Genomic DNA, 24,635 nt, shown 5'->3' on the forward strand with positions numbered 1-24,635 from the left:
CTCAATGCTGTTCTTTTGTCGTACGCTATGCACTGGGGGCAGGCCCGACACCCCCCAGTGGGACCATATCCCCTCCCTTCTGTGTTGCAGCTCCATTGATTCTTTTACTTTACTAATAAATTCTATTTTATTATTACTAATAATAATAATACTTTTATTTGTATAGCGCCAACTGATTCCGCAGCACTTTACATAGTTTGGCAGTTTTGGTCCCTGTCCCTATTAGGGCTCACAATCTAAATTCACCTATCTGTATGTTTTGCAGATCTTGCCCATGCCTGGAGATAACAGAGCAAGCTCTTTTTCCATTGCCCTGTTCTAAAGATGGATTTACTATATGGTCCCCAGTTAGACAACGTATCAGATATAAAACTGATAAGAACAGATACTACACTTGATCTTAGCCAAAAGTCCAAAAAAGCGATGTTTCTTATCTTTCTAGTCACACAGTACCTTGCAGAGCCAGTGCATCTTTCACCTTTCTCCCTCAACATTCAATCTTTACTGTAAATGTAAATGTGTACTGTGTAAATCATCCGCCAGTACAGCGCAGCCTGTTCAGTGCACTTTTACTAGCACTATGTCAAGGTACAGTAGTGAGCAGTATCTACTGGGCTATGACTGGCCATAGAAATAAGGGAAAGGAAGTCTCTGTGTGAGTACTGCTGCCAAAGAGTCCCCCTCCCCCACAATAAAATCTTCCACATTAGGTATAAATAATACAGAAATGGCTCTGTAGGATTCAGAATGTCAAACTATGAGCTTTTTTATGTCGAATATATTAAGTAATAATAATAATTATCCTCATCACTTGTTCCGTCCTGGAGAACACTGTAATCCCTTCACGAAAAAAAGGGTGGAAATTGAATGGACTGAGATTAATTTAGTCTCTGTGTGGGCCTGGCTCCATTTGTGAATCCTCTTACGTTGTTTAGAAATGTTTGGTTTGTCCCTGAAAATGAAGAACCATTTGATCTGGAACATCTGTGTTTTCTAGGCGACTTACTGCAATACCATATTACATCTTTGATATACTTCAATTTTTTTTTTGTGGCAGAAATGTTGTTCTGTTTTATAAATATCTCTAATGTTATCTGAACCTGATGTACAAGCTCCGGCATTCATTTTGGAGATGCAGCTGTGTCTTGTTGCAGCTGACTAATGTATACACGTCATCCGAGGACTCACCAATGGCAGAACAGTAAGTAGTTTTACTAAGTCCTGGAATTATTTTTGCCTAATGCTCTAACATTTAGCAAATGTAGCAGTGAACGATGGATATTAGCCAGAAACGACTTAGGAGATATGGCCAAACACAATTTTCTTATTTGGATCTTGAAGTCATTCCAAAGATAATTACTTATATTGGTAGAACCTATGATTTCCAAACAGTAAAATGTCAGTGTGTTCAGTAAACTACATACTGACGACAAGCAAAGTCCTTGTCTGCCCTCTGACCCTCATACATAGGGTAGTATCGTAGGGTGGTAGTGAATAGAAGCAGGCAATGCGATCAGCTAATATTGACAGCTCCAGCTTCTATAATTCCCAGGGATCAGCTGTTATTTCCAGGGGGAAGTCCTATCTACAAGGGAAACGTAGCATTACATCCCAGCCATTCAAATCGCTGACCAGATCCATAGATTCTAACCAGGAGATTTCATGTTAGTGCTGTTTTTGTATTTTTACACATCAATAATAATTTTTCCTTATGAAATTGTTAATATTTCCTTCACACAACGTAAGCTGAGTATTAGTCACGGCCGTTGTTGCCGATGTGCAACAACAGCCATGATTAATATACAACTTACATGCACTGCATTTAGAGAGAATCCCGGCCGTAGTGTATACATATAGTATACACTCTGGCCGGGATCCCTAGCGGCTGCACGATAAACTGACAAGTCAGTTTTGTGAGGCTGCTATTCATTGAATAGCGGTCGCACAAGCCTGACAGGTCACACAATGGAGAGTGCGGCTCCGGCCACACTTTCCATTGTCGGGTATGGTAAATTGGGATGCAGGCGCACACGGATGCGCCCACATCCCAATTCAGCACAAATGAAGATCATCCGGGATGATCTTCACTGACACTGGCCGTTCAGTGACACGGCCGGTGTCATACGCCGTGTGAACCCAGCCATAGAATGATCATATTCAGAAATATGCATTTGATATGGGTTTTTACTATGTATTTAATGCTGTAAGGATTTAAATGTCCATCTTATGTCTGTAAGTCAAGAAAAGTCTGGAATTATTAAAGGAATTATTAAATTTTTATTAAAGTATGGTATTGCCCCCAAAAAGTTATACAAATCACCAATATAAACTTATTACGGGAAATTCTTATAAAGTGCTTTTTTCCCCCTGCACTTACTACTGCATCAAGGCTTCACTTCCTGGATGAAATGGTGATGTCACGACCCAACTCCCAGAGCTGTGCGAGCTGTGGCTGCTGGAGAGGATGATAGCAGAAGGATGCTCAGTGTCCCTCCAGTGCCCTGTGTCCCTCAGTGTCCCCCTGCCATCATTCTCTCCAGCATCCTCAGCCCGCACAGCTCTGGGAAATGGGTCGTGACATCACCATTCTATCCAGGAAGTGAAGCCTTGATGAAGTAGTAAGTGCAGGGAAAAAAAGCACCTTATAAGCATTTCCTGTAATAAGTGTATATTGGTGATTTGTATAACTTTTGGGGGGCAATACAATATTTAAATAAAAATTTTCGCCGGACTTCTCCTGTTTTTTTTTTTTTAAAGTGTAAATGTTTTTTCTTTTTTCAAAGTCTCATTTACAATAAACAAAACACCTTTTCTAACAAACACCACTTCTGACCTAAGTGTTAAGTGTCTGATGCGATAAGTGTCTTGTTTTGTGTGCTCTATTTGAATTGAACAGTGGTTGTGTTTGGGCGCTGCCCCTGCATTTAACTCTATGGGACTAACGGATATAATCGCACTGTACATGACTGACTGCCTTTGTTTTTAAACATGGAACATGGAACCCCCATTGTTTTTATCTAGGGTGGTCCCAGCAATGAGGCCCAGACACTTAGCACTCATTCTGTGAATAGGTCATAAGGTCAATTTTGGTGGGAGTGGCAAATGATCTAATGTGTTTGGGGGCATCCTGACTCTTCTTGAATGGCAAATGCTTTTGTTCTTGAAGCAATAAACCACTGTCAAGAGTCTGGCAGCAGCCTAATCTCTCTCCATTGAAAACAGATACATGCTCAGCTGAGCATGCATGTGCATGGGTGATGTATTGTATATGGTCAGCTTAAAGGAGTTTTCCAGGATTAGAAAAAAACTGCTTTCTTGTAAAAATAGCCCCATATGTGTCCTCAGATTGTGTGCACTATAATAACTCATTCACCTCAATGGAACTGAACTCCAATGGCACACACAAACTAAGGAAAAAAGTGGTATTTGTTCTGGAATAAAGCGGCTATGTATTTCTAACCCTGGATAAGTCTTTTGAGAGAACTCATTTAATATGTAACCATCATAAATAAATGAAAATGAAAAATATAGGCAATTTCAACAGTGTTTATACTTCATTAAAGGGGTTGTCCAGCGAAAATCTTTTTCTTTCAAATCATCTAGTTTCAGAAAGTTATATAGATTTGTAATTTACTTCAAATTAAAAATATCAAGTCTTCCCATACTTGTCAGCTGCTGTATGTCCTGCAGGAAGTGATGTTTTCGTTTCAGTCTGACACAGTGCTCTCTGCTGCCACCTCTGTCCGAGACAGGAACTGTCCAGAGCAGGAGAGGTTTTCTATGGGAATTTGCCACTGCTCTGGACAGTTCCAGTCTCAGCCAGAGATGGCAGCATAGAGCCCTGTGTCAGACTGGAAAGAAAACAACATTTTCTGCAGGACGTACAGCAGCTGACAAGTATGGGAAGACTTGAGAATTTCAAATAGAAATAAATTACACATCTATATAACTTTATGAAACCAGTTGATTTGAAAGAAAAATATTTTTGCTGGACAACCCCTTTAAAAGGTAACTATCACTTCATGACTGTGGCAGGATACAATGAAAAAATTCTGCACCCTAATGGTCCATTCACATGTATAAGATCTGCTGCTGGTTTAAAGCTGCATATTTAATGCTGCAGATATGAATATAATATAATGATGGAAGACACCATTATATTATGCTGTACCTGTGAATGGACCCTAAAGGTAAATAAAAATAAAATTCTACAGGTGAGATCTACATATGAAGATATGTAACTTTGTAAATCCTGAGGCTGTGTTCACACATGCATTTACATTGCACTTTCATTTTACTGCATTCTTTAATTGCAGCAATTAATAATTTCATTGCAGCGCTGCATCATTACTGTATCACTTCATTGCAGTAATTAATCATTTGATTGCTGTCCAGCCATCCGTTGTTGCATTTACGCAACAAAAAAATCAATGTGTGTTAAGGATGTATTCATTTTGAGGTCTGTAACTAAAGTTCCAGGAGTAATCGGGCATGTTAAAAGTTAAAGCAAATGTACCACTTCCACCCTGTTCACGCTATCTGCGCCGGACTCTTGGTATGCAAATAGGGCCACTTGGTGCACTGCAAGCAGGCCGCTAGGGATCTGGACAAGGAACTTCTAAGTCTTCTGTTGAACTTGAGCTGTAGGCACATGTGCACACTGCCACTCTATCCACTGCCTAGTGCAATGTTCCCCAACTCAGGTCCTCGTGGACCACCAACAGGTCATCAGTTGAGGATAATTCATATAAAGAACACCTGTGATAATACCTGATGTCCTGAATATAATTATATCACCTGTAAAATATTAAGGAAATCCTCAAAATGTGACCTGTTGGTCTCTGAGAACTGGAGTTGGGAAACACCTGGTCTAGTGGACAATAAGTGGAGCTGCAGTGCTAGACCCAATACCCCTTGCTATGGGCTGATTCACACCCCTTGCTTGATGACAGCAAAGTGGATGGGACTCCAAAATACCTCCAGTAGATGTATGTTTAGATTGGGTGTTAAAGGAGAAGTCAGGCGAAAATTTTTATTAAAATATTGTATTGCCCCCCAAAAAGCTATACAAATCCCCAATACACTTATTATGGTAAATACACATAAAGTGCTTTTTCCCTCCACTTACTACTGCATCAAGGGCTCACTTCCTGGATAACATGGTGATGTCACTTCCTGGATAACATGGTGATGTCACTTCCTGGATAACATGGTGATGTAACTTCCTGGATAATATGGTGATGTCACGACCCGACTCCCTGAGCTGTGCGGGCTGTGGCTGCTGGAGCGGATGATGGCAGGGGGATGCTCAGTGTCCCTCCAGTGCCCTAGTCCCTCAGTGTCCCCCTGCCATCACCCTCTCCAGCAGCCACAGACCGCACAGCTCTGGGAGTTGGGGTGGTGACATCACCATGTTATCCAGGAAGTTAAGCCTTGATGCAGTAGTAAGTGCAGGGAAAAAAACACTTTATAAGCATTTCCGGTAGAAAGTGTTAATTGGTGATTTGTATAACTTTTGGGGGGGGGGGGGCAATACAATACTTTAATAAAATTTTTCGCCAGACTTCTCCTTAAAGTAGCTCCACACATAGAAATTCATTATGAGTAGAATATAAGGTAGATTAATATCCAGTTCATTGCTATAGCTCCCATTGAAATCCAAGAAAGCTTCATTGCTAGGCTGCCCATGGTTAGAGAGCCACAAAGCAGCGCTTCACTTTTGCCTGGGTGAACATACCCTTTTAGTAGAGGGTTTTATTTATTTACCTATTAACTTCCTGATAACATCAAACTGCACACATGACACCACATGGGAAAAAACAGTGGATTTTTTTAATATGTATATAAAGTGAAGCTGTTTTCTTATGTGGGAACTGGTGCTGTGTAAATATGCCCTGATGTGACCCTATCGGGATGTCAGTCCCCTCCCCCATACATAGCTGAATGGATTTAGCACCTTAGGCTGTCTGGCTATATATATATATATATATATATATATATATATATATATATATATTTATATATATATATATATAGTGATGGCTCTGACCCAGGCTGTCTCTCCAGTATATATATATATATATATATAGTGATGGCTCTGACACAGGCGGTCTCTCCAGTATATATATATATATATATATATATATATATATATATAGTGATGGCTCTGACACAGGCTGTCTCTCCAGTATATATATATATATATATATTAGTATATATATATATATATATATATATATAAATATATATATATATATATATATATATATATATACAAAAAAGGGGTCCGTGGAGCCTCAGTTACGAGTCTCAAAACACGGGAATAGCCAGTTATCCCTCTCTCCAGAGAAGGAAGCCCATTGCCAAGGGGTGCCTCCTAGTGGGGAGAGCACCAAACCACCCTGATACGTAGTCCCTCAGGTCCTCACTCTGTAGCGAGCTTTGGGACCTAAATAGGGAAACACCAGGGTGGCCCCTGTGAGTCAAAGTCTAACTCTGTGGCAAGTATAACGACATAAGACAAGGGTTACCAAGGCTAGGCATCCATCCACAGAATGCAGTTTCGGGGTATTTGCCCCTCATCAGTGTGGAGCAGGATTCTGGCTACTGGGGCAAAGACAAATAGACCAACAAAACACAACAATCACTGAACTCAGGGAGAGCACCAAACAGGGGCCACCCTGGTGTTTCCCTATTTAGGTCCCAAAGCTCGCAACAGAGTGAGGACCTGAGGGACTACATATCAGGGTGGTTTGGTGCTCTCCCCACTAGGAGGCACCCCTTGGCAATGGGCTTCCTTCTCTGGAGAGAGGGATAACTGGCTATTCCCGTGTTTTGAGACTCGTAACTGAGGCTCCACTGACCCCTTTTTTGCATATTAAAATTTTGTATGGGACAATCAATGGAGACTCGTAAATGAGTACTCCGTTGGAGTTTTTCGCTGTTCTCCCTGAGTTCAGTGATTGTTGTGTTTTGTATATATAGATAGATAGATAGATAGATAGATAGATATAGTGATGGCTCTGACCCAGGCTGTCTCTCCAGTATATATATAGTGATGGCTGACCCAGGCTGTCTCTCCAGTATATATATATAGTGATGGCTGCAGGGACGTAACTACCACTATAGCAGCCATAGCGGGCAGAGCCGCATCAGGGGGCCCCATGGCCTGCTCCTGCAATACACTGGGCCCCCTGAGCCGTCATCATTTGCAGCACCGGGTGGCCCTGCTGGTCTCCTGGGTTTTGCAAATGTCCCTTTAACTGCAAGCACTCCTGACCAGAGCTAGCAGTTATGTAGTTATGACTTCACTTGACCGTTTAGTGGTCAGTAGTTTGCTATGGGGCCCAGCCATTTCTAGTTACGCCCCTGGATGGCTGTGACCCAGGCTGTCTCTCCAGTATATATATATGTATAGTGATGGCTGTAACACAGGCTGCCTCTCCAGTATATATATATATATATATATATATATATATATATATATATATATAGTGATGGCTCTGACCCAGGCTGTCTCTCCAGTGTATATATATATATATATATATATATATATATATAGTGTGATGGCTCTGACCCAGGCTGTCTCTCCAGTATATATATAGTGATGGCTGTGACCCAGGCTGTCTCTCCAGTGTATATATATATATATATATATATATATATATATATATATATATATATATAGTGTGATGGCTGTGACCCAGCCTGTCTCTCCAGTATATATATATATAGTGATGGCTGTGACCCAGCCTGTCTCTCCAGTATATATATATAGTGATGGCTGTGACCCAGGCTGTCTCTCCAGTATATATATATAGTGATGGCTGTGACCCAGGCTGTATCTCCAGTATATATATATAGTGATGGCTGTGACCCAGGCTGTCTCTCCAGTATATATATATATATATATATATATATATATATAGTGATGGCTGTGACCCAGGCTGTCTCTCCAGTATATATATATATACATATAGTGATGGCTGTGACCCAGGCTGTCTCTCCAGTATATATATATATATATATATATATATATATATATATAATATATATATAGTGATGGCTGACCCAGGCTGTCTCTCCAGTATATATATATAGCGATGGCTGTGACCCAGGCTGTCTCTCCAGTATATATATATATATATAGTGATGGCAGTATATATATATATATATATATATATATATATATATATATATATATATATAGTGATGGCTGTGACCCAGGCTGTCTCTCCAGTATATATATATATATATATAGTGATGGCTGACCCAGGCTGTCTCTCCAGTATATATATATAGTGATGGCTGACCCAGGCTGTCTCTCCAGTGTATATATATATATAGTGATGGCTGACCCAGGCTGTCTCTCCAGTATATATATATAGTGATGGCTGACCCAGGCTGTCTCTCCAGTATATATATATAGTGATGGCTGTGACCCAGGCTGTCTCTCCAGTATATATATATAGTGATGGCTGACCCAGGCTGTCTCTCCAGTATATATATATAGTGATGGCTGTGACCCAGGCTGTCTCTCCAGTATATATATAGTGATGGCTGTGACCCAGGCTGTCTCTCCAGTATATATATATAGTGATGGCTGACCCAGGCTGTCTCTCCAGTATATATCTATAGTGATGGCTGTGACCCAGGCTGTCTCTCCAGTATATATATAGTGATGGCTGACCCAGGCTGTCTCTCCTGTATATATCTATAGTGATGGCTGACCCAGGCTGTCTCTCCAGTATATATATAGTGATGGCTGTGACCCAGGCTGTCTCTCCAGTATATATATATAGTGATGGCTGACCCAGGCTGTCTCTCCTGTATATATATATAGTGATGGCTGTGACCCAGGCTGTCTCTCCAGTATATATATCTATAGTGATGGCTGTGACCCAGGCTGTCTCTCCAGTATATATATGTATATAGTGATGGCTGTGACCCAGGCTGTCTCTCCAGTATATATATATATAGTGATGGCTGTGACCCAGGCTGTCTCTCCAGTATATATATAGTGATGGCTGTGACCCAGGCTGTCTCTCCAGTATATATCTATAGTGATGGCTGACCCAGGCTGTCTCTCCAGTATATATATAGTGATGGCTGTGACCCAGGCTGTCTCTCCAGTATATATAATACATGATGTGTACATTGTGTCTGGAGGCCGGTGCCCGGTGCCATCCCGCAGTGTGTGAGGGGCGGCGGGCAGCAGGCTGAGCCTTCCTCCTCCTCTCGCCGCCTTCTCCTCACTCAGGGTAACTGAGGTCTTTCAAGGGAAAGTAATTAATATTTCCCACATCTGTCTCCCGCTCTCCCTCAGCCATTGGCCGCCATGGCAATACGGCTTATGATTGGGTGCGAGCTGACGTGACACGGCCGGGCCGGTGCGGGGCTCCCGGCTCAGGTGACCGGGGAGAATTTTCGGGGTACTCTTTTGAAAGCCATAGTGAAGTCTGGCGGAAGGACACAGTCTGCGCCGTGAGCCTCGTAGCATCTGACACGGGCGGAGCGGTACAGTGTGTGTGTGAGAGCAGCCGGCGCTCAGTGTCAGGCTGCCTCGGGCTGTGAGGGGGACGCGGCAGCGGCGGCTGGAGCCGGCACAGAGTTCACTTCAGCAGCTCCAGTCCTGTCTCCTCCGAGCCGGGGCACAGCAGCGGCAGTATGCGCGGCCGCCGCTTATAGTCCCCGCTGGATCCTCTGCTTTATTCTTCCCGGGACTGGAGGCCATGGCGCTGGGAGCGCGGCCGGAGCTGGTTGGGAAGCGATTCGTGTGTGTGGTCCGCGGAGGAGAGGAGCCGCCGGAGCTCGGGGAGATTGGGCAGATCGGCCGATGGGGTTGGAGAGCCGGGGTCATACGAGCCGTGTCTCACCGGGACAACAGCAACCCCGAACTAGCGGTAAGTGACGGTGTACAGCGGCGGCGGGAGAGGGGGCAGCACCGGGGTAACAAGCCTGCAGCTGCTGCATGCTCTGCCCCCGGGGGCCCCCACCGCTCCAGGGGCCACACTGTCACCCAGCAGAACCCGCGCACATGGGCAGCAAGTTTGGCTTGTTGAGTTATTGGTGTGGAAGAGGCAAATAGCCCATACCTGGGGCAACTGTGGCCACTTCTACCTCAGGGGGCAACTGCAGGGTCCTGCTGGGCAGTGGGGGTCACGTGATCTGTCTATAAATAAAGCTGCTGCTCCCAGGAGTGTAAAGTTTGTGTTGGTTCCTGCCCCTTTAAGAGGGGTCTGTGGTGACAGCTGACTGGGTATACTGGGCATACTGGTGGCAGTGACCTGCTATAGGCACCTTGTTTTGTTATGGCAGGGACTGGTTTGTATGGGAATGTAGGAAAGTGTGTGTGTGTAAGGTCCCATGGCAGTGGGCATGGAGCAGAGATGCCCCGTCCATGCCCAGCTGTCACGCCAGGCTCTCCTCCTACTACTGTATACTTGTAGTGTTACTATTGTTGTTACTGTAATAGTCATGCTCTTCAGCTGCATGCCCCTCATACTGTTATGGTCCAGTAACTCATCTTGCTGACTTATTGGGGTACTCCCCCTGTTGTGGGGGATCCGACCTGATGTCCAGACATGATGGGGGTTGTAGTCTAGCCTCAGCACTGCTGTATATAGTCCGTATGAGTGTTCTCCTTGTACCCTGCTCCTTATTGTAACTTCACTACGTTTGTATTACTCCTCTGGATTCTTGTTCGCTCTGTCAGACCTGGAGTCTGGATGTTATATGGGGGGGGGGGTTGTTTATTCCGACGTCTTTTACCTCTTGTCCAGTGATTTGTTATATTGTGGTCACCAAGTTTTCTGTCCTGTATAGCTCTTTTCCTTCAGTCTAGTACAGCATGTGTCAGGCTTTGTGTATCAGGGCTGGAAGAGTTGTTGCTCTTGTGAGTGAAGCGTAAAGACTGTGACTTGATGTGGAGGAGATTGTAGAGAGTAGTAGTGAGCGGCGGCGTGATGAATGGATCCATGTGTGTGTGCTGGGGGGGTCCGGAAGTCTTGCAGATCTCTTTCGGGGGTCTGCAGGAGCATGGAAGCGTGTACTAGTATTGGGGTGCTGGCTATGGGATTTATGTGGGCTAAGTGACATTGGAATGTATGGGTTATGTCTTTGGGGGCTGCTAGAACATATGGCATTGTGGCCAGTGAAATGCATTATGGCTAAACTCTGGCATGTTGGGGGAATTTATGGATAAATCTATAGTATAGTTCTTTTGGGGTGATTGTGGCGCTATTGTTGCACTGTGTGTGAAATGTATTGGAGCCGTCACCTTTGGGGTGTTAGTGGAGTACTTGGTTTATGATTTTGGGGTTCACTTATTTTATTTTAATGAATCCCTAGGAATAAAGCGAGTACCATGGCAATGCCTGACCCGTCTTCACTATCTCTGTTATGTCTAGTACACAACAAACAGATTTCATTTCCTGTTGCCCTCCCCCCACACTTTCCTTTTGTGTAACAGTATAGGAAATTTCCTGCTCCATGCTTGCTTTGGCTTCTCGGAGAGCAGGATGGGGTTAAGTGTCAGTATGTTTGATCATAAAACAGCCTCCTTTTCAATTCCAGAAGGCCCCAGAGAAGCCCTAGTTGTGATATATGACCCCCCCCCCCCAGCTTAATAGAAACAATCTGAGGAGCTGGATGCATAGCTACAGATGTGCCTCTCCAGTCATTTCCCCCCTCCTCCTTGTGTTTTGCAGCCCTCCTCCTCCCCCCATCCATTTTCATGTGATTTACTGTAGTTTCTGCTTGTCCAGTGCTTTACATCTACATCTCTCAAGGGGGTCTTACAGCACTGGAAAAGCTTGTTGGAAGGGATAGAATGGAAAAGGAAAAAAGTGTCCTCCGCTCCAGACCCCAGCAGTGTATGTTCCCCTGTAGCAGGACTGTTATTGTAAGGGGTGGAGGAATGTGCAGCAGCGGCCAGAGAGCGGGGAAACCACCGCTGCTTTCTGCACAACATTGGATATGGAGTCATTTCCCCCTTTTACTGTAAAGGAGCATTTGCCTAGCTATGTCAGGCTGGGACAAGGCAGCGTATCATAGAGCCAAGACATCTCTTCCCTTCCCCCATTTGTTAAGGTTCATTGAGGTCAGCAGACTTCCTTCACATTGTGTAGCCCTGTGCTCTCTGGGATACAGAATCAGTCCAAGCTGTACTAAGAGCAAGGAATCCCTAGGAACCATTCCTATATGGGGAAAAGAGCTTAACTCCTTCCCTGCCAAAGAGTGTGGTATTGCATGCTGTATTGTTGGTCTTATGTTTTCCTGCAGTAAATGTCATCCACATATGATAGTCAATAGAAAATAAAAATAATAATAATAATGAGTTGTATGACATTAAAATAACACGGCAGCTTCCTTCCACAAACAGCGCCACTCTTGTACATGGCCTCTGTCTGGTATGGCAACTCATCTCCAATCTCTGCTGCAAGAGTGGCGCTATTACACAGAGAAAGCTGCCGTGGTATTCTAATCTTATACTATGGATAAGGCTACTAAGGACTGTGGTGTAATATGTAGCCACAATCCCATGTTACTGCCACAAAATATCACTCATGTTGTCTTGTTACGTCCCTGCGTCCGAGACCTACTAAAGCGCATTAGGTCCCATATTTCTACATAATGTACAGCTGTATTAGTGGGGCACGTTCAGTGGAAGTGCCCTTTAAATGACTTGTCCATAAGTGGCATGTATTGTGCTTTGTTCATCCTCTCATTGCCGTTCCTCTCTGTTAGTTATTGATGTCACAGTGAGGTATAGGTGCATTAGTTGGCAGATGACAGCTCTGGCCCCTTTAGATTGGTGGCCTTTTGTTTTCTCTCCAGCTATTCTGTATATTCTCTGTCGTCATTCAGTCTCTGCCAGCAGCTTTCTGTCTTGGTATGGAGAGAGGCCAAACAGCTGGAAGGAAATTCTGTACAGCTGGCATCTCTTAGCCGTGCGCACCCATCCTCCTCCTCCTCCTCCAGCTCCGGGCTATTGCCAAATTTAATGTCTCAACTTCAGATTGTGTGTAGTAGTAAATTACTGGATGACCTCTCCTGTCTTTGTGCCTCCATAAACAGCACTGATTCCTCCTGTCTAAGCCCCGAGAAGTCACACATATATATATATATTTCTCATGATTTTATTTAGTTAGTCCTAACTGTACGTATGTTATTCTTCCTATAGTGCCAATGCCTGTATGCGAAAGACATTTATGCCGTTGTCATATCGTATACAGATGTAGCAGAGCTGAGTTAGTAATTGGTGCATATCTGGTGGTACAATGTTGGTTTTTCAAGGGACCATAGTAAAAACCCCTGCAACAACTATCTGAGAATATACCATCTACACAAAGGAAATGGTATGATTAAATAGACCGCTGTTTATGCAGCATTTATTGTGCTTAATAGTGATTCGTAATTGTATGTAAAAATAATTTGTGGCTTTGAACATGGCTTTCTTGAGGATCGTACATTGGCAGTTGCCATGGTGATGTTAGCGGCTGTAGTTTGGCCCTTATGCCTTACACTTACGTGCTCAGACAGTGAATTAGCTGGAATATGAAGGTAGCGCTGTCGCTTCTGCTGTTGTGCGCCTATTGTAACTGTGCAGCGGTGGCATTGTCTTCAGTATGCACTCCATGTAATATTCCGGTTCAGTGTCGGCGGTGCTGGAAAGACGGATTTTGTGTCTAATATTTCACAGTGCCATGAGATCATTTGTAATATTTTTGCATTGTTTGGTTTTTGGAAAAAAGACGCCCGCAATTATTACAAAAATGTTATTAAAAAAAAAATACAGTCCCTTCATTATCCAAAACAGAAGTGCTGATGGTGGCATTTATTACGTGGCAGACTTTGTGTACCCCACCATTAGGTTGGCAAACCTAGAGCATGTTTACGTTCAGATGCCCAATTCCAGAAGCCCCTGGTGGCAGCCCATGTTTGCCCAGTATTAATGTGTGCAGGGCCAGGCCTTCCAAGAATAGTGTATATGTCTTAACAAAGAACATAGTCTAAAAGTATGTCTTTCCCTCCTAGACCCTCTAAGTCCTAGAGCAGGGGTGTCAAGCTTTGGCTGTCCAGGCATGATGGGAATTTTGGTTTAGCAACAGCTGGAGGGCTGTGAGTTTGACACCCCTGTACTAGAGAATCTGTGTGGCCTCATATCTGCTGCTATGGGGAGGCCAATGCTCCCCGCACTGCAAACAGCACAACTCATTGTCTATGAGGAATATGTCTCTTATAAGACTGCTGCCTCTGGATGATGTGGAAGCGGTCTATAAATTTACTTTTAGCTACTTTACATTATGTGTGTGCACTATAACAATAGCAGAGCAGTTTGTTGTATAGGTCAGAAGGGAAATATAATTGCGCATTACTTATATGGTCCCCATACTGCCATGTGCATGTTGTATGAGCTAGTAAGGTATGAGTCCGGCTCTAACAGTTGTCGCCAGTGACCATCCTTGATGGAAAACAATGATCCTACAATCTAGTCAGCCAAAAATGTGCTATAGTCTGAGACTCTGTGGCTTGTACAATAGACTCATTGCAGGTCTTCCTGGCTCTTGTTTCTCTGTCACCTCTTTCTGCTCCCGGGAGAGGTTGTCACTGACAGATGCAGCTGCAGAGAGCATTGTAGGGATGGGGGATGCATGCAGACTTCTGTCAGGGCTGCACAGTGGATGGGACTGCCTCTAGGGATGAGGAAACACTCAGTGTCTGGGCTGATTGCATCAGGGACACTTATTTATTTTGCCCGCCTGCTTGTATCTTGCAGTATATGAAGCATGACCCTGTTATAACACATACAACGTGTAGTCAGAACTCCCTGAGTGATAGCAAATATACGTTTTATTCCTCTATGGTTATATACACACATCAAGCATAACTTTAAAACCACTTACAGGAGAAGTGAATAACATAGATAGTGACAATGGGTGGGATATAAATGGGTAGAGACTGAACAGCCAGGGCTTAATCTGGATGTGTTGGAAGCAGGAAAAATGAGCAAGCCTAATGCTGTGTTTACACAGAGCGATAATTCACCTAATCGAATGATTAACGATTTCAAAGTAACAATGTGTTTTTTATAACGATCATTGTTTAGACGGAACGATATATCGTTTGAAAAATTGTTATTGCGATCGTTTTAAGATCACTTAAGCCCATTTCACACACAGGGTGAATCGGTGAAAGACTGTTTACACGAAGCGATCTGGGAATTTTTAGCAAACGACCAACGACGATTTGAGAACATGTTAAAAGATCATGATGAACGATCTCTTGCTCATCGCTTGATCGTTCGCTGTGTTTACACAAGCCGATTATCGCTCAAATGCGATTGTTATCGAGAAAATTCAAATTATAATCGTTCCATGTAAACGCAGCATTAGGATATAAGGTCTTGTTGGGCTGTTTCTAGTATGCAGAGGTTAGTTTTACCAAAAGTGATCTGAAGAGGAACAGGGTAATGGGTGGCCAGGTACATGTGCATTGCTTGCCTAGGAAAAGATGTCACCAGAGTTCACAGTGGGAAGAAATGAAGCAATTAGAGGCAGTGTGATGTTATGGGTGGTGATCTGCAGGGAAACCTTGGGTCCTGGCACTGGGCACTGTGACCTATAGCACCTACTGAAATCTTGTAGACCAAGTACATTCTTTCGTGGCAGTGGTATTCTCTTATGGCTCGGGACTCTTTTGGCAACATAATTTCCTGACCACATTGCAAAAAATGTTCAGGAATAATTTGAACATGAAAAAGAGTCGATGTTAAAAGGGTTGTCCAGCGAAAATATTTTTCTTTCAGATGAACTGGTGTCAGAAAGTTATATAGATTTGTAATGTACTTCTATTTAAAAATCTCAAGTCTTCCCATATTTAACAGCTGCTGTATGTCCTGCAGGAAGTGGTGTTTTTTTTTTTTTTTTAGTCTTACACAGTGTTCACTGCTGACATCTCAGGAAAGGCAGGAAAGGCTTTATATGGGAATTTGCGGCTGTTCTGGACAGTTCCTGTCTTGGACAGAGATGTCAGCAGAGAGCACAGTGTCAGACTGAAAAGAAAACACATTATTTCCTGCAGGACATACAGCAGCTGATAAGTATGGGAAGACGTTTACATTTGTAAATAGGAGTAAATTAGAAATCTGTATAACTTTCTGAAACCAGTTGATTTGAAAGAAACCGATTTTCTCTGGAGTACCCCTTTAACTTGCTCTCCATAGTCTGTAGACCTGAATATGGTCTAAATACCATGCTGGAAAAATACCAGACCTTGCTGGAAAAATGTCTGATTCGTGAAGTCACTTCTTTGAGCGGAGAGCGGCGGCAGAGGAGGAGCGCGTGCCCTCTCATTCACTTGAAGCAGCACACTGAGCGCAACGGAGAGCTCTGCCGCGGAATTCCGACGTTCTTGCTCAGTGTGAACGGGGCCATGAAGAGGAATTTCAAGCAGAAATTTTTCCTCCTCAATTCCTCGTCTATTGCTTTGTATGCATGAGCCCTAATGGTTCCCATAGCCTTGTTCATTGAACCATGTGCACATAAAACACATACACATCGAGTATAGCATTTTAACACCTCACCTATGAGCCAGTTTGTTTATATCCAATATGTTAATATAATTATTTTGCTTTATTTATTTTTAATGACTTTGTGAATGTTAATAGAAATCTGGGAAGCTGCTGCTTGGAAAGCCTCCTTGACACTTGAGCATGATATATAGAGCTGACAGCTTCCCTGTAAGACCTCTGCTTTCTCCTGACGGCTCAGGCTCACCATTGTGGCTGGTTGCTATGTGTAGTGTATCCTAACTACCTGTTATTTAAACATTCTTTGGCTTTTACACTGTAAATTACAGCGGCCGAGAGGAGGCCCTACTTTAAATAAATGAAGCAATTCCCTGATACATAACCAGAATTGTTCCAGTTATCAGCGGGAGTGATCTGAAAATAGAATAGTGCTGCTAGGGGAAATTCTGCTCCCTTCAGTTCCCCTGCCAGCAACCACAGGCTGATTTAAAGGAACACTCTCCATAGGATTCATTATTAGCAGGCGTTTCTGTACCCCTATGTTTTTACTGCATCATTGTCAGCTGAGATCTTACCTGGTCGTGTTCCGCCCCAGTCTGTCTTGTTGCTATTTAACCGTTTGCTTCCAGTGGGGTAGTAATACAAGTGAGGGTGAGCATAGAAAACCCTAGATATATTTGTTTAATTGTAAGTGTATATCATTCTAAATAATTACTTTATACATGCCCTTTTATTGCCCTCTTCAGGACATCTTCACTTTCTTGTGGCTTCAGAAGTCATCCTGTATCTTCCTCATTAAGACATACAAGGATGTTCCTCTGTTGACATTGCTGGCTATCTGACATCTGGGTCTCATTCTGTAATTCCTCAGGCTTGTTTATTTTGTTCCCTATCACTGAGAACCCCTGTGTCTTAAAGCAGGATGCAGCTCCCCCCTCGGTCGCTTCCTGCATTTCTTCTTGGCAGCAGCTAGCTCATCAAAAAAAAAAAATGAAAAGACTTGGCATCAATCTAATCTTTTGTTTTAACCGCTTAGTAGATGGGACATTAATATGTACAAATAGGCTGCAAGGAAAAGGCTGAAGCATTCTTGGCTTGTCTGAATGTGCGGCAGTGGCCCCCACCCTCTAGATCAAATGTGACCTTGCAGCATGGAGTGGTCATGAATAAACATTTCATATTACTTTTATTACACTGAATTACTGTCATTGACTACATACTGGGCTCTTGTATGCACGCACCTACAGAAGTGACAGCAGCCAAATTATATTTTATAATATTTTATTATTTATATATTTTGTTTTATTAATTATATATTTATTATTATTATTAAATTATTATATCTTCCATTTTTATTTATTAATTTTTTTAGGAAGCTTATGTGCAGATGTAATTATTGCATGCACTCCTCCTTCAAGACCTCCCTCCTTGAAGATCCTCAGTTTATATTATGTTCATGCAAAATCCATTAGAATTAGGTGAATGGCGATCGCAGTTCATTATAGGAAATATTGGGCTTTGTCATGTCTGGAATAAAATTGTGTAATGTCAAATACAGATGTGCAGAATCCTGGACAAACATGTGAGTCAGCAAAGGGGGCTGTAAAGTGACATCAGTCTTTGTGGAATGGCGGCGAGCGTTGCGGAGGCAGCTTATCATTATTGTGTGCTGGTATTCCCTGCAGGTTACTTTCATGAAGTGTCTGGGTGGAGGGGCGATGGCCGGGGAAGTAGCAGATTTATTACTCTCCATTTTCCCTACTTCTAATTTTACATAGCAGATATTGTTCATTTATTTCAGTAAGGGCTGACTAGGAAACCTCAAGAGGACGAGGATATGCATAATACAGTCGGATCATGCTGCTCTGTTATGGCGCCATGGATAAGGGGGGACCTAATGTAAGTAGTAGGAATCTGCAGAAGGTTTAGACTAAACTGATGGTCAGGCCTCCCCTCTGTCACACAAGGGGTTAGTAGTGGATGCAGGGCGCAACTGTATCTAGATGCAGAATTTAGGGGGGTAGGGGAAGGGGGCACTTTCATTTTTTAATATAAAGACCTTGCAAGCTGTAGAACATAGCACATTTTCTTTGTGTCATTGCAAGTTTCCGTCTACATGCAGCGAGGCTACTAACATCTGGACGTTACCAACATTTGAGCGATTGGATACCAGAGAAGACTGACAGATCCCAGTTTCCATGACAATGCAGCCTTTATAGAGCTTTAATATTTGTAGCAGATCTGACAGGAATTTGTAGAAACAAAGCATGGCCGAACATGTGGTCCCAATCTGTGGCAGGTTTTTCTGGTGTGTTTGGGTTAGTTCGGCTCCTTGGGGCAATGACTCAAACAGTCATGCATTTCACGAGGGGGGCAGGAGTCCATTAATAAAGCAGATCTGATTAAAAAGCTGCGTAGTAAAGAAAGGGGCCTTGCTTAAGGAGATGTAAGAGATGTCTTGGTATTTTCGACTAAAGGCCCTATTCCACCAACAGATTTGACGACAGATTACCTGCCAAAGATTTGAAGCCAAACCCAAGAACGGACTATAATGAGAGAACAGGTCATAAAGGAAAGACTGGATTTCTCCTCTTTTTAAATCCACTTCTGGGTTTGGCTTCAAATCTTTGGCAGATAATCTGTCGTCAGATCTGTTGGTGGAATAGGGCCTTAAGATCCACTCTTGATTTGTAGTATATGTATATATATTGGAAGCTTTGCTCTCAGTATGAGAGGGCCAGACTTCTCAACTTCTTGGGGTGTGTTTACACAGAGAGCTGTATCTGACAGATCATTGAAGCCAAAGCCAGGGACGGACTATAAACAGGGAACAGGTCATAAAGGAAAGACTGAGATTTCTCCTCTTTTCAAATCCATTCCTGGCTTTGGCTTCAAAAATCTGTCAGATCTCTCTGTGTAAAGGCACCTTTAGGGTCCTATTACATGGAGCAATTTTTAACGATAAATGATTGCAAACGAGATTGTTTATTGTTAACCTGAAATCGTTCACCAAATTACACAGAGTGATAATCGTAATGCTGCATTTACACGGAACGATTATTGTGCGAATTTGCACGATAACGATCAAATTTGAATGATAATCGTACGTGTAAACACTGCGAACGATCAAACGATGAACGAGAAATCGTTCATTTTGATCTTACAACATCTTCTAAAATCGTCGTTCGTTCGCAAAAAATTTGCAGATCGTTCAGTGTAAACAGTCGTTCGCCGATTTAACCAATGTGTGAGATAGGCTTAAGCGATCGCAAAACGTACCGTACGATTTCCGTACGATATCGTACCGTCTAAACGCTGACCGTTATGAAAAAAAAAATCGTTACTCCGACATTGTTAATCGTACGATCGGGCCAATTATCGTTTTGTGTAAACGCAGCATTAGATACAATGATTACTGTGATCGTTTACTCCTTCTGATCCCAGGAAAACAATGGATAATGTGCAAGTACACTGAACGATTAGCGACAAAATGCGGAACTTGTGCGAACGAATGTGGAATTACTACGAACGACTTTTCGATCGTTGCCTGCAATGCTACAGGACGATTATCGTTTAAATTCGAACGATATAACGACTTTTCACACGATAATAGTCCTGTGTAATAGGGCCCTTAGACTTAATAGAACTATGATGTGATTCTTATTGGTATAAAACAGGGGTTTCAAACTCATGGCCCTCAAGCTGTTGCAAAACTACAATTCTCATCATGCCTGGACAGGCAAAGCTTTAGGGCCCTATTCCACCGAACGATTATCTAATCTAAACGATAATCGTTCGATTGAAATGCAGTTAACGATTAACGACCGAACGAGAAATCGTTGATCGCTTTATAAGACCTGGACCTATTTTTATCGTTGCTCGTTCGCAAATCGTTCGCATTGAATAAGACATCGTTCGGTAGTTTGCAATAGATACGAACGCAATAGCGGAGAAAAACGATCGCAATTACGATCATAAGTAACGATTATCGTTCCATGGAAATGAGTGAACGTTTTCAGGTCTTTCGCAATAGCGGTCGTTTGAGATCGTTAGTCGTTAACGATTATGCAAACGATAATCGTCTGGTGGAATAGGGCCCTTAGTTTTAGCTCTCCAGGCATTATGGCAATTGTAGTTTTGCCATAGCTGGAGGGCCACGAGTTTGACGCCTGCCTTATTATAAGGTCTCATGTACACATCCAGATTACAGATCTGTGTTGTATGTTATAGCGCCCGTAATCTGCTATGGGGCCATGTTAAACATGCCAGTGCATTTGCATAGAATTAAGTATCCTATTATGTATGTTGATGGTCGATGGAGCCTTGTGTTGCTGTTCATACAGTGTAAAAGTACATGTCCTAACGTGTGAAGAGTGGAGAGCAGCTGTCACAACCAACTAAGACGTATACCCACAAGGGTGATAACTTCACCACATAAGGGTACATTTACCGAAAGAGAGAAAAAGTGATTCCACCTATGGCAACTAGAGGTGAGCAAATTTACAGTAGGAACAAAGCGAATCGCTTCGTTTCTTTTGGGATGCCGCTCATCAGGCTGCGGGACTTTGAAGTTTACCAGGAGAAGTTTCCGCAGCCCGATGAGCGGAATCCAGATAGAAACAAAGCGTTCCGCTTCGTTCCTTCAATAGATTCGCTCATGTCTAGTGGCAACCAAAACAGTGGAAGGAAAGGCTATATAATATACACTATCTTTTATATTAGTAACATAGTTTTCTAAAAGACGACCCCACAATGATCCATCAGGCAATAGAAACCAGTGGCATTTGACAAATCTCATTTACTGATTCTTTTGAGGTTTCTATCATTTGGTTGGAATGATATGTTATTTTTCCTGGCAATAGCGATTGCAGCCTTCAATGCATGTATATAATATATTGGTATTTCAGGTATTGAAGCTCTATGTTTAACCTTAGTAGAGTTCTTTTTCTTTTCACTAGGAGACCAGTGCCCTGGGGCTGCGTTGCCTCTAAGCAAATCCATTCCTGTTTTGTTACTCAGTCCCTGGCCCCATCCCCCTCTTATCCCTCTTTTTTTAGTAGAATTCTCTTTGAACAGACAGGATTTACCTGACATTATCTCCCATCTCACATTCGCTGAGGTTGGCGCTCTGCTTTGTGTCATGGCTCTTAACTTTCTATCGAGCCTGAACCTGTTGTAGTTTGGTGTGTTGTTTTTGTGTGCGAAGCTCTTGAGCTTTAATACAAAAAAAATATATAGAATATGTACTAATGTAGCATCTGGATCTTGGTCTAGTTTTGTTTTTAGGGGGTGGGGGGAGTGATTCTTCTATAGCACTGTGAAAAAGGTTCATGCAAAAATACTGCAGCGTAAGGTTACATTCACACGTTTAGTTTTACAGGACTGTATTTAAAGTGATCTGCAAAAAAATAGTCCGTAGCGCATCCACAATCTGTAATTTTTACAGGTATTGCTTCTGTAACAAGCTTCCATAAACTGCTTTGCGTGAATCCTTGCCGCATTTACGGCTCATACTAAGGCTTGTCTGTAATTTTTGTGGCATTGGTTATGGATCTGTAAAACTACAGACAGTGTCAACAGCCCAGTAGAAATCAATGGGCCCTAAATTTGTCCCTAATTGTGAATCAGCAATTATGGACAAACTTATGGAATGTGAGAATGTTGCCCAATATTGTTTTAAGGGTACAAACCCACTTGACGTATTTGCTGCGTGAATCAGTCTTAAAAATAAGCAGGCAAAACGCAGGTTGGCTTTATACAATTGTTCTGCGTTAAAATACGCAATTGCGTATTTTTGAAGCGTGAAGCTACATGCGTTTTTCACACAGGTTGTTAACAACTGATGCTTTGCTAACAACAAGCTATCACGCTTCAAAAATAGGCAATTGCGTATTTTAATGCAGAACAATCGTATAAAGCCAACCTGCGTTTTGCCTGCTTATTTTTAAGACTGATTCACGCAGCAAATACGTCAAGTGGGTTTGTACCCTAAAGGTACAAACCCACACAGCAGATACGCAACAAATACGCAGCAAATACGCAGCAGATTTGTTGGTACAGATTTGATGCTGTGTTCAGTTATTTAGATCTAATCTGCTGCATATTTGCTGCGTATCGCAGCAGTAAATACGCTGCGTATACGGTGTGTGGGTTTATACCCTAAAAAAAAATATTTTTTTTTGCTATTACAATTAACAATATGCAAGGCAAATGAGCAGAAGAGAAATCTAAATCAATATCTATATCAATAATATTAGTTGTGACCGCCCTATGTCTTCAAATCCTCTACGTAGGGTGGTTGTTCTAAGTAACCACAAATCTTCTATGGCTTGTTGAAATCCTACTGTTTCTTCATGTAATCCCAGACAGACTTTATGATGTTTGAGATCAGGGCTCTGGCCCTTCTACGCCCATTGCGCCAGTGGGGTGGGGAGGGGGCAGAACGGGGGTTTGGGCGGCTCCGTGTCCACTGAATTTATTTTTCACACTGAAAACTATAAGGAAACCTATGCTAGGTCTGGCATAGGTATCACTCCATGCGCACAGGATTTATGTAGGTAGTGCGCCTCTACATAAATCTGTAGAGCATGTGCGCTGTGGGGACATTTTTAAACCCGGTGCAAACAATGTCGGACGTAATAAATGTCCCCCTAAATGTTCTGCATTTTAATGCCAGTGGCTAAAGAAGTTGGATGCAATCCTAGGGAGTCCTGGAAAATATGGAGTTTTGATCCAGCAGAAAGTCCCAAAGCCTTTCTGTCTGTAGATGGGTAGCATCTCTGGTTTGGCTCAGTTATTTTTCAATTTATTTATTTTTTGGTCAGAGATTGATTTACAGGGTAGCTACCTATAGGTGACGCTAGAGAGTTTTCGCATTCCTGGAAGAGAAATAATTTGTGAATTAATTTGTAAAGTATTTGTTCTTATTTATTTTCAATGTTTTAGATTTAATTTTTTTTAATTTTCTGAACTCCAGTCTATGGCCACAGACAGACCGTGTTATCATGCAAGCAGCTGATTTTGCCTTTTCTCCGCAGCATCCACTACAGGTAGTATTACATGCTTCCATTAAATGAATAGTAATACATGTGAAAGGCAGATTCCCCCTCCCAGAAATGAAAATGAGTGCTTATAAGTAACTCTCCTGTTCTGGATGATAGAGGGGGGAGTTCTGAGTCATCCTTTATAATCTCCTAATAGGCATTCGGCAGTTTGTTTTCATAGAGTACATGACACCATAAGAAAAGATGCTTGTTCTGTTGGATTAACTGGTAAACATCTTGCTGGTGGCTCTCGTGCAGACATCTCATCAGCGGAGAAAAGAGTTAAGTGTTGGACTGGGCTCCTTTTACACATTAGGGTGGAGCAGTTATTGGAAACATTGATGGAAAATGCACCAAGACTACATTTTCTGCCAAACTCCTTAGTTGTAATGTACAGTCTACACTCCACTGTGATATGTTCCAAGTCGTACTTGTGATGCTGCCAGCAGAGGACACTTACAGGCACGAAAACAGCTGCTCATTTTCCATTTTACCTCTAGACAGAGCCACCATGAGAGCGGGTGTCCTGCCCACCTGTCTCAATGTGAAAAACAGCCATATTATCCCTGTTACTGTCCTAAACCCCAGGTACGGCTAAAGACTGACATGGCTGACATGATAAATCCTCAGCTGTTTTTTCCCTGGCTGGAGAGGCTCCAGGGGTGAGTGCTGCTTTTGTGGTTTATGTATGTGGTTGCAATTAAAGTGGATTAAATTTATTTACGTTTCTTTGTTAATTGTCTTAAATAAGGCCCTGCCCCCAATTGTCCCGCTGGATTCACTAAGAGGCGCACCGGCCTGATCTGTGTCTGCTGTGCGGTGGGTGTAGAGTTGTACACCTGCTCCTGAGAAGGGGGGAATCTGTACCTTCTCTGACAGATTTTTCTTTAAGCTAAAGCCAGGAATTAATTTGAAATGAGGAGAAATCTCAGACTTTCCGTTATGACCTGTTCTCTGTTTATAGTCTGTTCCTGTTTTTGGCTTCAAAAATTTATCAGATAAATCTGTCTGTGTAAAAGGACCCTCAAACAAATGACCGCTATGGCAAACAAAATAGTTTG

At 42.6% G+C, this 24,635-nt stretch overlaps 1 protein-coding gene and 1 non-coding gene across 5 annotated transcripts in view; one reads left to right on the forward strand and one right to left on the reverse strand.

Moving 5' to 3' along the window:
• Positions 1–235: 235 nt before the first annotated feature.
• Positions 236–425, reverse strand: LOC138800236 (U2 spliceosomal RNA). The gene has a single exon (XR_011364431.1). It is a non-coding gene; the product is annotated as a U2 spliceosomal RNA (small nuclear RNA).
• A 9,026-nt stretch (positions 426–9,451) lies between these two features.
• JMJD1C (jumonji domain containing 1C) overlaps positions 9,452–24,635 on the forward strand; it is a 196,010-nt gene continuing 180,826 nt past the window's right edge. For 2 of the 4 annotated variants that reach the window (XM_069980281.1, XM_069980284.1), the window contains exon 1: positions 9,452–9,902. In XM_069980281.1, coding sequence (XP_069836382.1) covers positions 9,732–9,902 — 171 coding nt within the window. In that variant the 5' untranslated portion in view covers positions 9,452–9,731. The remainder of the gene's footprint in view (positions 9,903–24,635) is intronic. The other 2 variants (XM_069980279.1, XM_069980280.1) reach the window with 1 other exon arrangement.

Source organism: Dendropsophus ebraccatus, chromosome 8 (assembly GCF_027789765.1).
Source record: "Dendropsophus ebraccatus isolate aDenEbr1 chromosome 8, aDenEbr1.pat, whole genome shotgun sequence".
Taxonomy (NCBI): Eukaryota; Metazoa; Chordata; class Amphibia; order Anura; family Hylidae; genus Dendropsophus; species Dendropsophus ebraccatus.